Source organism: Furipterus horrens, unplaced genomic scaffold (genome assembly GCF_987537825.1).
Source record: "Furipterus horrens unplaced genomic scaffold, mFurHor1.1.pri manual_scaffold_2, whole genome shotgun sequence".
NCBI classification, from domain to species: domain Eukaryota; kingdom Metazoa; phylum Chordata; class Mammalia; order Chiroptera; family Furipteridae; genus Furipterus; species Furipterus horrens.
In genome coordinates, this window is record NW_028327172.1 from 81,562,246 (window position 1) to 81,577,160 (window position 14,915).

The following is a 14,915-nucleotide window of genomic DNA, read 5'->3' on the forward strand; positions in this document are numbered from 1 at the left end:
AGAGAAAATATCAGCTTAAGAAAAGGAAAATCAAGCTGCCAAAATTTATTTAACTTTTTTCTTTCACAGAAAATACAAGTATGTAATGTAAACTCTGACATGTGAAATAAAGCACAAGGATCAGGCGAATAAATTGGACAATACTCTTGCTTCGGCACTGTACTGCTTCTTGATTTTGTTTGCAGAATGAAAGATATGGTTATATATACTGGAAAAATTGAAGGCAACGTTCATTCAGATTTATTGAAACACCAGAAAGCATCTGAAATCCAGCAATCCCATACAGAAGTGTGATCTCTCTCTTGCAAAAAAAAATTAAAACTCAGCACATGTCCATTTATCAATTTACCAAGGCATTTAATTTAATGTGGGTAAGAATGAATTAACACGTGAGTTCTAATATGCCTGTGGAGGCAAAGATTAAATTGTGCCTCTTTTCCCTCTATAAAAAAAATACAGTTAACCAAATTAAAAGCAGAGCTGCCTAACACTGGCCAGAAGACAGTACGATCACAGTGAGTTCTTATCTGAATAAATCCTTGAAATGCAAAACGCAATAAAGGATTGCCATTGGAGCTTTGCCCAAATGGTCACTTGAGAGCTAATGCTGCAGCATCACACAGGGTTTTCACGGGTGTTTCCCAGAACTCCACAATAGGAAAAGTGACCCAAATAAATGGCTAGGATCAAGAACCACCTTGATTTAAAACAATCTGTTTCTAAACTTGAATTCAGTAATAGAGTATGGGCTTCAATTTTCTGTGATTTTCCCAAGAGATTAAAATAACCAGTCTTCTTTCTTATCAGATGACAACTACCAGGAGACAGGTAAACTTGGATAATAGATTCCTATTACACAGGTTGGTTCAATAATGGGACTCAATGTCGTAAGATATAGTGTTCAGATATGGCTGCTTAAGAGATCAGAATCCCGGACTGCCAAGTATACCCACTCCTACACTCAGTTTCATAATCAAATCTTATAGATTACAAATAATCTACAGTTCTTCATTCCTTGACATTCAACAATCTGTGGAGAAATAAGTACCTCAGACACGTTATCCTTATAACAACAGGCAGAGCAGTCAGCTGAACATTCTCTGAACAAGAAACATTACTCTGATCAGGTGTTTTGAAAATCTTTTTTCCAGGCAAAGCAAACTTCACTGTATTGCTGAGATGGAGATTTTTAAATGTTTTTATGAACGTGTTTTTATCATGAGAAAAACACCTTCATAACAAAAACCATTCATTTTCTATCCCTGACCCATTAGAGCATTGGCGTAGTGTACTGCAATTTATTGTGCTCTCCCTAAAGAAAACCAAAATCAGGTTTTAAAAAGGATAGGAACTGTTATTTCCAAGGAATCCCTGGATCAATCATGACCTTTTTTTGTGCTATATTACAGTAAGTTCTTGCTCAGAAGGTTTCTTTTTTTCATGTGCAAGATGATAAAATAGATCAGCACTGTACCATTTTGATTTACAAAAAGCCACTTATCATGAACCTCCATTACTGAATGCTCTTATTTACCTCTGCAGACAGTACAGGATTGTGGCCACCGTGAAGCACATGCAGTGAATACACTACCAATGTAGGTGTGGCAAGATATTTCACTGAAAATTCTCTATCTTGTAGTCAGACCAAATGTGCCAATATTTAAGAAAAAGTAATCAAGTATTGAGAATTAAATGCCCGACGCTTTAAATCAGCAAGTGGGACCCCAGTTTATCTTCACTCTCCAGTTATCATTCTGCACTGTCTAACCCTAATGCCTCTCCAGTGCTTCAACCGGACCCCAAATCTTCCTTCAGAGGGGAGACTTTTTATATGGTGACTCGCCATTTCTTCCCTTTCCAATTCTTTTTTCCTCTCAGGATCAGTTCCTATTGAAAGCCCTTCTCTTTGAAAAATGAAAGATGGGAACTCTGAAAAATAGATTCAACCTATTTGCAGATACTAGACATCTTTATTCTTAGGGAAATAAGGCACCTATATTATGTGACCCCAGATTGACCACAGAAATGGAACTAATACTGGATCCTGTGTGGCCACAAAGGAGCATGACTTCCAAACATGAGCACTACCTTCCCACCACAGAACAGGCTGTACCAGGAAGCACTACTGTGATGAGAGTTTAACCAACAGAAAGATTGGAGGCTCCAAAGAACTCAAAGAAAAAGATAAAATTCTTTGTTGAAATATAAACTTACATTATCAATCGGGTCTCTGGCCAATCTCACTGTTCTTTCAAGTAATGCTTAGATGGGAAATTAGGCAACCTAGGTTCTAGTCCTAGCACCATTACTGGCTGTGTGACCTTGTGTGACTTTACCTCCCCCTGTAGTCTCAGTTTCTTAATCTGTAAAGTGGGTGGGTATAAAACCACTTGCCTTGTCTTACGTTGTAACTGAGGATTAAATGAGATTAATGCAAAAGTGCTTTATAAACTACGAAATAATGTATGTAAAGGTAAAGTAATAGTACATACTTATTAAAATATTAGATCGTTACAATCACTTACCTGACAAGAAGTACCCCATGCAGGATATGTTCTGGAATATATAGATTCAAAAATAGGTACTAAATATACACTGGTCTTTTTCACTAGGATTGTTTTAAAAAGAGAAATCCTCAATTTCCTCAGAAATGGCCACAGAATACATTACTTCAAAATGCGATGTTATCTAAATCTACCAACTGATAGAATTATTTTTCTCCAAATACGTCCTATACAGCTAGAGTCTGGTCCACCAATACCCTTCCACAGGGAAGTCCTGAATTCAAGAGACAGCATGCTAAAACCTAAAAAAAAAAACAAACCACCCTCATTGTTACAGTTTGTTGTAAAGGAGATAAAATGAAAATAAGAGGCATCCTAAATAATGAAATTAGTTCACCATTCCTCAAACGGTTGCCTTTTTCCTGAGATATCTCCAGGACAGGGTCCTAGTCCTGCGAAGTGCTTTAGAGCAGCTTAGTCTTGCTGGAGGTGAGAAGGACAAGTGCTTATTTTCAGCACTAGGATTTGAACAAGAAGGTCTGCTAGAAGCTGCCAAACAGCTTTGGTGGAGAAGCCCATATGGCCCAAGAGAAGCTTGTTAGTTCTCAGATGCCAGAGTGTGGAGAACAGCTTGACACTGCCATCCAGCTCAGAGATTTTCAATTCTTCCTATGAGTTGATTCTGCTCTTCTCCAGTCTAATAAATAATTAAACAGAAGAAAAACAATGAGATGTGGAACACTATATTTACCTGGACTTTAGGGCTTTTCTCTGCCTAGTTGCAAAAAGTTTACATGCAGAACAGAGACACAGGCAAGAAGTGAATTTGATTGACTGACTAGCCCAAAGCACCCAGATTCCAGTATTTGTGTCAGATGGCCTTTATTACAAATGTTACAAGCGATGACTTGGAAGGAGTCCTGTCAGTGGAATCATTAGAACAGATGGTTGTCCTCTGGGACCACAGGTGTGTTGCTAACCTCCAATTTTCTTCCTGATTTGCTTTGCTTTCCGGGCTTTGAGGATAGTGTAGTTTGCATACACTGTATACTGATCTGACAGGAAGGGGACATAAAATGCCCGCAGCAGCTTTGAGGATCTGAAAAACAAAGGGAGAAAAAAAAGACAGACTTTTATCATCTGAGAGAATGTACTAATGGTATTGAAAACGATACAAGGAAATAAACTAAGTGCTACAGAAAGGATTATATTTTATATAAACAGCACAAAAAGTCTGTTAATTAGCTACTAGATTGTGATAAAAGACTTAATCAAAACCAAGTACCCTGTTACCCACACCAAAAGACAATCTCCCTATCAAGCCAGAGTACAGCCTTTCAAACAATTCTAGGTCTTCACTTTGCATTAGAATATACCATAGGAAAACTCCAGGCTAATCAAAAGACTCCTATTACTGAAATAAATTCTTAACACCCAATGGTTTCTGCAACAAAGAAACTGTAGAGATGCTCAAATGACCGTGATTCTAGCAGTAGATTTTCCTAGAGAGAGGAAGAAAAGCATGTCCTGGGCTTCCTATGCATAGTGCTCCAGCAATTCTTAGGTCAAAGAGAGAGTCTTACACACATGCTCATGTCATGGCATGTCCCTGGCAAGTTATAATATGTGTATATTTGTTATTAAAATATAGGAACAGATGAAAACTTACTTAAATTTCTTATGAGTTTTTGAAGAATGTGAAAAATACCTCACATTTATTGAACACTTAACACTGGACAAGCACTGGGAAAAGTGCTTATACTTTAAAAGATATTTAACCCACCCAATAACCCTAGGAAGAAAGTGGTATTATTATCCCTGTTTTATAGCTGGGAACTACGGCTTACACAGATTAAATAAGTTGTACAGGGTCAAATTTTATTTAATAAAGTTCATAAGTGACAGAGCCCTCATTCACGTCCAGATTCAATTCCAGCTTCTGCACTCAACCACTATAGTTTATCCCACATCCCAGGAACGGGCTAATGGGATTCATCACTGTGTATAAAAAGTGGAAGTGATAGTTTCAAATCCTATATCAAGTATTACTTCTTGACTGTGATTTCTGAGTCAAAAAATTAAAGTTGGCCCAGTGACTGCCACCCTACATGAGGTAGCTGAAGAGTGTTCCATTGCCAGTCCTTCTCCAGACTCTAAACTTGTAAATGTCATGTCACCATGGCATTTGTACTGGCAGCCTGCCCCTGGGGCGGGCAGACTCCTGCTACACCTGCACACAGTGATATCGAGCTTGGCACACACACCTCTTAGATAGTCTTTCCAACAGGGACACTGGCAGTGCTCTCTGCTCACAAAGACGCACTTCACTTCAACAGCTACCAGCTCAAGGGCTTTGAAAGAGAAAAGAGGCTTAAAAGAGAGACACAAGAGCTTTATCAGCAGGGCTCCTGCAAACAAAAGGAACAGGTGAAGGAAGCACCTACCTAAGGCAGAAAGAAGTGAATTTATTCTTTCTGTCCATGCTGCACAGATAAGGGGAAGGTCAGAACAAAAGGCTGTAAGGCAGAGTAAACTCCTGCAAGCTTAAGTGTAGTAAAGAAAGGTTAAAACTAATTAAGTGTCATTTCCAATCCAGTTGACTCCACAATAAAAGCTTCGTTAAATAGAGTCAGCATGTATTGCCAGTCTACTCAGTCCTTGGTATAACATTAGGGCCACTGGTTCCAATTTTAGTTTTTTACTTTCTTTTTGGAACAATTCCTTACTACTTGGGAGTTATTATTTCATAATGTTAACCTTTTTAGAGCCTTCCAAAGAACAAGGAAAGATTATATTTATTTTTTAAAAACAGAATAAAATTCATTTTATCTTGTAATTACCATATGGATCCATTGTAACCTCCTATAAATTTAAGCTATATTATAAGATATTAGAGGTCTCATTTTTGTCTGTATCTTGGATTATTTACAACTATGCTTTTTTTATAAAAGACTAAACTAATAAGAAAAAGGGAAATGATGAAATTATCAAAAAGGATGATGCAACAGTGAAATAAATAATCACTGTTGCATTATCCTTCCATTTTCTTATTGCATTGCCCAAAGCATCATCTGCTTTCAGCCTTCATTGAACACAGTTGAGAATTCAGAATTAAAAAAATTTCAGTCTGTAATGGCACCGAGAAAAGAAGTGACAGAAGACACTTCAGTTATTAAAGCAGCAGATGAATGCAGAGACAAATGGCAGCACGCAAGACTCTGATGACGATGGAGAGACTGATGACACAGGCAAAAGTTATCCAACTGCAAGTGACAAGATACTAAATGAATTTTCTCAAACTCAAGAATTAATAAGTAAACTATGTATTCCTAAGAACAAAAAAAGGAAATAGGGTACTTTCATTCACTTAAGTCATTCAAGAGGACTGTATCATGCAGTATTTTGCAACAAGAACCTGGACCATCCTGTTATGCTAACAGGGCATCTGACCATATTCTTGCATCTTTTATGAGATCTGTATGCCAAATTTTATTTAATAAAGTTCATAGGTGCACAACTGATGAAGGCAGGTTCATAAACAAAGGTCACTGGAAGGATACAGATGATAAAGAAATAAAAATTTAAATGAACTGATCATTTTAATTGGTGTTTATAAATCTAAAAATGAAAATGTTTGAATTATAAAGCAAAAAAAGATAGCAGTTTTAGTCCTCTCTTTGACAAAATTGAACATTAAAGGTTTCAAAAAATTCTTCAAATTTTGTATTTTGATGATACAAGTTCAGGAACAACCATAGTAATAAGTCAGAATCTGTAGCCTAGAACCAGTATTTTCAAGATGGATATATTCCAGGTTCATGCATGACAGCTGATGAGAAGTTAGTTACATTCACATACACACACACACACACACACACACACACACTCAAAACCAGAAGAATATGGAATAAAAATTTGGGGTTCTACATTTAAATTATTAGTAAAATTTCAAATGAAGATTTTTTTTTTACTATCCTTTTATTCTTATTTATTCATAAAATAGCTAAAAAAGCAAAAAGAGTCTATTGGGCCAAGACAGTAAATGGTGATGACTACTTTTCCTGGTATGCTGATAGACTATGCCAAGAAGTTCTAAAAGATCATTTCAGAACACCATCTTGGGGAGACTTCCCGCCAAGATGGAGGCTTAGACGGACATGCTCGGCCTCCCTCTACAACTAGAGAGGAATACAACTACTTCAAAAAAAAAGATAACTAGAAATTCCAGAAAATAAAACTACACGGAAGCCCAACGTATGAAGTTATAAACCAGCGGCGCTCTTTGGGCAGGTAGGGGGAGCGAAAGGGGGCGGTGCTGTTTGCGGTCGCACCAGGGACAGCGGCAGGGAGGACAATCCCGGCTGCAGTCAAACCCCGGTGGCTCGCAACCCCAACGCTGGGAGAAGCAGCCACCACATCGCCTCAAACAGTGAGGCCCAGGGGGCGGGAGGACGGATCCCGGTCTCCTAGCGGAATAACTGTGTGAATTCATCTTGGACCCCTGCCTCCACACAAAGCGCCACAGGGCTGCGAAATAGGTTGCGGATCGCCACTGGTTGCTGGGCAGTGACGACAAGGCGCCCGCGAGAAAGGTTGCGGATCGGCGCCGGTCGCTGGGTTGTGACGAGTACACAGGCACTGCCCCCTATAGCCGGCCCAAGAAAACAAAACACATCTGTCAAAATGAGGCAGACAACTATAGAAATCCCGGTGGCGCAACTCACCAAGCAACAGATGAAGAATCTGACAGATGAACAAATAAGAAACCTGTCAGAGGCTCAGTTCAGGGCCATTGTTATCAGGTGGCTTACAGAATTAACAAAAGATCTGGAAAAAGATGAGAAAGAATCGAAAAACACTCATACTGAAAGGAACAAAACCACATACGAGACAGATGGTGAGCAAGGAAAATGGTGAGAGGATCAGAAACCTCTGGGACAGCTATAAAAGGCCCAACATAAGAATCATTGGTTTGCCGGAGGGCAAAGAAGATGAACTAGAAATTGAAAAATTAAGTGAAAATATAATAAAGCAGAACTTCCCAAACTTGGGGAAGGAAATAGACTTACAGGTCCAGGAAGCACAGAGAGTTCCAAAAAAACTGGACCCAGGGAGAACCACTCCAAGACACATTATAATCAAAATGTCAAAAGTTAAAGATAAAGAGAGAATCTTAAAAGCGGCAAGAGAGAAGAAAAGAATCATGTACAAAGGGGTCCTGATTAGACTATCAGCTGACTTCTCAAGGGAGACCCTGCAGGCAAGAAGGGACTGGCAAGAAATATTCAAAGTAATGAAAATCCAAAACCTACAACCACGAATACTCTATCCAGCGAAACTGTCATTCAGAATAGAAGGGCAGAGAAAGTGTTTCCAGGACAAAATAAAACTGAAAGAGTTCATTAGATCCAAACCACTGTTATATGAGATGTTAAAGGGACTGGTTTAGAAAAAGGAGGATCAAAACTATGAACACTAAAATGAAAACTGCATCACAAGAAACAACAACAGAAGCTAGGGAATTGAAACAAAGGCAAACTAAACAGGCAACGAGAATGGAAAAAGAACTATAGGTATGGGGAGCATATTGGAGGGAGGTCAGCAGGGAGGGGGAATGGGGAGAGGGAGGGAGATGATATGGAAATTAAGGAGCATGGTAGGAGGGAATGGAATAGACAGAGAGGTTGAGAAGAACTATATGCACAACTAATGGACATGGTCTAAAAGGGGGGGACAACTGGAGGGAGGGGGGCCACCGGGTGGAGGGGAGAAGAGGGAAGGGAAATTGGGACAAATGTAACATTATAATCAATAAAACACATTAAAAAAAATAAAAAGAACACCATCTTGGGTTATACATGGAACACATCATCAGCAAAAATCCTCACTATCCTGAAATAGAAGAAGGCCACTATGCATTATTGTTGAATGCAAAAGGTAAACTGAAACAAAGGTAAAACGATAAAGGAGATTGGGACAAAATATTTACAATATGTATAAACAGAGGATTAGTATCTAGAATATATAAAGCATTCCTGCAATTAATAAGAAAACAATTCAGTAGAAACAATGACAAAGGATATGAGCAAAGAAATGTAAATGCCAATAAATGTGTGAAATAATATTCACTATTATCAGAGAAATATAAATCTAGATACATTTTTTCAATACTCATGTTTGCACAAAGTAAAAATCTGACTGTATCAAACAGAGGTGAAGAATTAGGAACAGATATTGCCATTGAAAGTGGAAAACTGCACAGCCACTTAGGCAATTTTAACAGTATCAATAAAAACAAAATTATGCAGCCTCTATGATATAGCAGAGGACTTTTCTTTTGTACTTTATCCCATACTTCTTTTTTTTCCATAATATACTTTGCTTTCCATTTGTTACAGAAAAAAAAATTCAAACATATACAAAAATAGACAGAATACAGGGGCTGGGGAAGTAGGTTTACCATTGTGAGTACATGAAACAGTTTATTCTTGTATTATTTATTAATTATTGTATCGTTTTCCATATGAACAACTGTAAGCCTACTTTTGCTTCCTCATATATTATTTGTAATTATTTTTAAAAGGCAATAGATAAACCTTTAAATAAAGGAAATTTCAAATCCTTAAAACAAACAAACCTGTGTTACTATGTGTAGGGTTTTATATGCTGGCCCTGGTGACACAAAGTCTATGTTCTCAAAGAGCTAATAATCTAGTTGGTAAAAACAGAATATGAATGGCAAGTCCATAACTTAGAATATACTAAATAGCTGATACAGAAGTTCCAAGTAATAATGTACACTTTCAGAAGAAAGGACAAACACAGGGTTGCATAGGTGTGGAAGAAGCATTTACAATACATTACTTCATTTTATCCATCCAACATTCCAAGGTACACTAATCAAGAAAAGCAACCTGCCCATTCATAAGCAAATCTATAGGCATCTTAGGTTAAATGCCCTGTTCACTCAGCAGCAACAGGAGAATTGCCTGAACAAAATCCAAACTCGTTTTCATGGTTTGCAAAGCCCTGGGAGATCCAGTCCTCACTTACTTGTCCCACTTCACCTCACGCCATTTCCTCCTTGCCGACTGCACTGCCACCATGCCAGCCTCCTTTCAGTTCCTCAAAATTTTAAGTTCTTTCCTACACTAGGTCCTTTGCATATGCTTTCCCCCCTCTGCCTGGAACACTCCTCCACCTTGTTTTTCTCTCACTAAATCCATCTCATTTTTCATTGCTTATCTTAAAAGTTACCTTTGAGAGGTCTTCCAACCATCCTATGTAAGCCTAGATTTTCACTTCTATCACTTATGTCTCTCAATGTACCTTGAGTGCTTCTCATTACACGTCACAACTTGTAAATTATATATATATTTGTTAACTTGTTGACTGTCCCCTAACCCCAGATTTCTGGGAGCAAGTCTGTTTTATTTACCAGTAGCATGGTGTCTGGCACATAGTAAGTGCTGAAAACAAATGGACAATGGCTGGATGGATGGAAAGGAAGGAAGGAAGGAAAGAAGGAAGGAAGGAGGGAAGGAAGGGTGGAAAGAAGAAAGTACAGAGATTTTGAAGATGGTGGAGGAGTGAGGGGAGGCTGCACTTTCTTGCTCCCGAGACCTGTCTGTAGTTTAGGCTAATTGCAGACAGAACATCTCAGTTAACATCTGGATACTGGCAGGAGTTGAGCCTTGGCACTGCTGGATCAGAGAAGACCGTCTGGGAGCAACCTGTCCGGTGAGGAAGTGGAGGAGAAAGGGACGAGACGGGATTTCTGACTGGGTTGGCTCCCCGAGCTGTGGCTGGCAGTACGCAAAGATTTTTTAGTGACCCCAGGTTTCCCCAGAGAGGAGTCAGGAGGAGAGTGAGGCTCTGCCCACTGGCAGAGCCAGGAGTGGGCCAGGTGGCATCTGGCTCTGAGAGGCAAGAAATAGCATACTGCTGTGTGTGTATGAATGTGTTTTTCCTTTTTCTTTTTCTTTTGTTTTTTGCAGAGAGGCTAGGGGTGGAACAAGATTCTTGAGGAACGCAGGCGCAGAAGCGCACTTGCCCACTCCCCAACCCTCCCCCTGGGCCACGCGAGCTCACACACGGAAGTGCCCCAGTCTGCCCACTCAGGCGCACAATCAACTCGCTGGCTACCTGGCCCAGGCATCCCAGGCCATCCCCAACAGGCGCAAAACCAACGCGCCGGCCGCCGCGCAGAGGTGCCCACAGCCCCGCCCCAACAGGCACAAAACCAACTCACAGGCCCCTGAGCACAGGTACAACAAACCTGCCTACTGGCCCACAGAGGCCTCCCCCTCCACCAGAAGAGGCAAGTGGACCCACCCACTCCAGTGCACAACGGGTCAACCCACCGCCAAAGGACGGTGAAGTGAACTAGAGGACTTTCTAATAAGTTTTGGGTGCTGGCTCTCAAGAAAGAGCTGGGAGAGCAGCAGACTAGGTCCCAGTACAGAATCATCCCCAGTGCTACGGGAGAAATCTCTTAAGCAGACTGCTCCCCCCAAAGTGGCGTCAGCTGGAGACAGCAGCTCAACAACTATATACAAGAAGATCACACCATAAAGGCAGAAAATAAAAGCAGATCAATCAAAGAAGCAGAAACATGACCAGTGCACAAAATGGGGAGGCGAATAACAACCAACCAAACAGAAACAATACCCCACCAAAAGGAAAAGAGGAATTTCGAGAAGGAGGGATAGATGACATAAAGAGAGCAAGCTATCAGACATGGAATTCAAATCAATAGTAATGAGGAAGCTCAATAAACTTGACAAACTCAAAATTACAATGAACTCCAGGGACACTACAAAGAACTCCAGGGAAGCTAAAAGGAACTTACTGAGAACACACCAGCATAAAAAGGACACAGAAACTATCAATAAGAACCAGGAAGAAATGAAGAATACAATTTCTGAACTGAAGAACACAGTAGAGTCAATCAAAAGCAGGCTAAAGGAAGCAGAGGATTGGATCAGTGAGTTAGAGGACAACGTAGAAAAAACTCCCAAACGATGTAACAAAATGAAAAAAGACTGAAAAAGAATGAAGAGGGTTTAAGAGAACTGCAGGACAACATGAAACAAAACAATATCCGTATTATAGGAATAAAAGAAGGAGAAGAAGAGGAACATGAGATAGAAAACCTGATTGAAAAAGTAATGACAGAAAATTTCTCTAACTTGATAACAGAAAAAGTGATGCAAGTCCAGGAAGCACAGAGGGTCCCAATGAAGATGAAGCCAAAAAGGCCTACTCCAAAGCACATCATAATTAAAATGGCAACATTCAAAGACAAAGAGAAAACCCTAAAAGCAGCAAGAGAGAAATAGCTAATAACATAAAAGGGAGCTCCAATAAGGCTATCATCAGATTTCTCAGCAGAAACACTACAAGCCAGAAGGGAATGGCAAAAAATATTTCAAACAACGAAAAACAAAGGCCTGCAACCAAGACTACTCTACCCAGCAAGGCTCCCTTTCAAAATGGAAGGTGAAATAAGGAGTTTCCCAAACAAAGGAAGACTAAAAGAATACATGTCCACCAAACTAGCATTGCAAGAGATGCTAAAGGGAATACTGTAAGAAAAAGAAGAAAAAAGAGAGGGAGAGGAAGACAGGTACAAAGGAAAATGAATAAACACCTGTCAATAACAACCTTAAATGTAAATGGATTAAATGCTTCAATCAAAAGACACAAGGTAGCAGAATGGATACGAAAACATGACCCACATATATGCTGTCTACAAGAGACACACCTCAAAACAAAAGATTTACAGAGACTGAAAGTGAAGGGATGGATAAAAGTATTCCAAGCAAATGGACATGAACAAAAAGCTGGGGTAGCAATACTTATATCAGACAAAACAGATTTCACAGCAAAGGCCATAAAAAGAGACAAAGAAGGGCATTTTATAATACTTAAGGGAACAATCCATCAAGAAGATGGTGCACCCACATATATAAGGAAAATATTGGAAGACTACAAGAAGGATATCAACAGCAACACACTCATAACAGGGGACTTCAACACCCCATTATTGACAGTGGACAGATCTTCGAAGCAAAGAAACACCAAGGATATTGAGGCATTGAACAACAATCTAGATCAAACGGACTTAACTATATATATAGAACTTTTCACCCCCAAAAAGCAAAACATACATTCTTTTCAAAGGCACATGGGACATTTTCAAAGATAGACCACATGGTAGGACACAACACAAGTCTCAACAAATTCAAGAAAATTGAAATTATAGCAAGCATCTTCTCAGACCACAATGCCTTGAAACTAGAAATCAACCTCAAGGAAAAAAATCAAAGACATTCAAATTCATGGAGAATGAATAATATGCTATTAAATAATGAATAGATTAACAATGACATCAAAGAAGAAATCAAGAAGTTTCTAGAAACAAATGATAATGAGCACGCAACAACCCAAAACCTATGGGACACAGCAAAAGCAGTCCTGAGAGGAAAGTTCATAGCAATACAGGCCTACCTAAAAATGATAGAAGAATCTCTAATAAAAAATCTAAACCTACAGCTACAAGAACTAGAAAAACAACAACAAACAAAGCCCAGAGTGAGTAAAAGGAAAGGAAACGCCAAGATAAAAGCAGAATTAAATGACATAGAGACTAAACAAACAATTCAAAAGATCAACAGTAGGAGCTGGTTCTTTGAAAAGATAAAAAAAAAAAAATCAACAAGCCTTTAGCGAGGCTCACCAAGAAAAAAAGATAGGGCACCCAAATAAACAAAATCAGAAACAAAAGAGGAGAAATCACAACCAATATCACAGAAATACAAAGGATTATAAGAAATTACTACAAATAACTATATGGCAAGAGACTTGACAACCTAGATGAAATGGACAAATTTCTAGAAACATATAATCCTCCAAAACTGAATCAAGAAGAAGCAGAAAGCCTGTACAGGCCGAAACAAAGAGGGAAATTGAAACAGTAATTAAAAAACTCCTGGCACACAAAAGCTCTGGACCGGATGGCTTCACAGGCGAATTTTACAAAACATTTAGGGAAGAACTAACTCCTACCCTTCTCAAACTATTCCAAAATATCCAAGAAGAGGAAAGACTCCCAAACTCCTTCTATGAAGCCAGTATTACCCAAATTACCAAACCAGGTCAAGACACAACAAAGAAAGAAAACTACAGGCCAATATCACTGATAAACATAGATGCTAAAATCCTCAACAAAATATTAGCAAACTGAATCCAGGAACACATTAAAAAGATCATACATCATGATCAAGTGGGATTCATCCCAGGGATGCAAGGATGGTTTAATATTCACAAATCAATACATGTAATACACCACATAAAATGAAAGAAAAAAAACCACATGATCATATCAATAGATGCTGGAAAAGCATTTGATAAAGTATAACACCCGTTTATGATGAAAACACTCAGCAAACTGGGAATAGAGGGAGCATACCTCAAAAGAATAAAGACCATATAATGAGAAACCCGAAGCCAACATCATACTCAATGGACAAAAACTAGAAGAATTCCCCCTGAGATCAGTAACAAGACAAGGATGTCCACTCTCTCCACTCCTATTCAACATAGTACTGGAAGTTCTAGCCACAGCAATCAGACAGGAAAAAGAAATAAAAGGCGTCCAAATTGGAAAAGAACAAGTAAAACTGTCATTATTTGCAGATGACATGATAGTGTACATAGAAAACCCTATAGACTCCACAAAAAAACTACTCGACCTAATAAGTGAATTTGGCAAAATAGCAGGGTACAAAGTCAATATTCAGAAATCAAAGGCAATTCTGTATACCAACAATAAAATATCAGAGATAGAAACTAGAAAAAAAAATCCCATTTACAATAGCAACAAGAAAAATAAAATACCTAGGAATAAATTTAACCAAAGAGGTAAAAGACCTGTACTCAGAAAACTACATAACACTGAAGAAAGAAATTAAGGAAGATACAAATAAACGGAAGCATATACCATGTTCATGGATGGGAAGAATCAACATCGTTAAAATGGCCATACTACCCAAAGCAATTTGTAGATTCAATGAAATCCCTATTAAAATACTAGTGACATATTTCACAGACCTAGAACAAATACTTAAAAAATTTATATGGAACCAAAAAAGACCCCGAATAACCACAGCAATCTTGAGACAGAAGAACGCAATAGGAGGAATCACAATACCTCACATCAAACTATACTACAAGGCCACTGTAATCAAAACAGCCAGGTACTGGCATAAGAACAGACATATAGATCAATGGAACAGAATACAGAGCTCAGAAATAAACCCAGGCCTCTATGGTTAACTAACACTCAACAAAGGGGGAAGGAACCTAAAATGGAATGAGAAGAGCCTCTTCAACAAATGGTGCTGGGAG

The 14,915-nt window shown here is 38.8% G+C and overlaps 1 protein-coding gene across 2 annotated transcripts in view; it reads right to left on the reverse strand.

Annotated features, from left to right (window-relative positions):
- Window positions 1–3,369: 3,369 nt before the first annotated feature.
- The window catches only part of ALG9 (ALG9 alpha-1,2-mannosyltransferase), a 119,450-nt gene continuing 107,904 nt past the window's right edge, over window positions 3,370–14,915 (reverse strand). For both annotated transcript variants that reach the window (XM_090265913.1, XM_090265915.1), the window contains exon 15: window positions 3,370–3,603. In XM_090265913.1, the coding sequence (XP_090122039.1) occupies window positions 3,480–3,603 (124 nt within the window). In that variant the 3' untranslated portion in view covers window positions 3,370–3,479. The remainder of the gene's footprint in view (window positions 3,604–14,915) is intronic.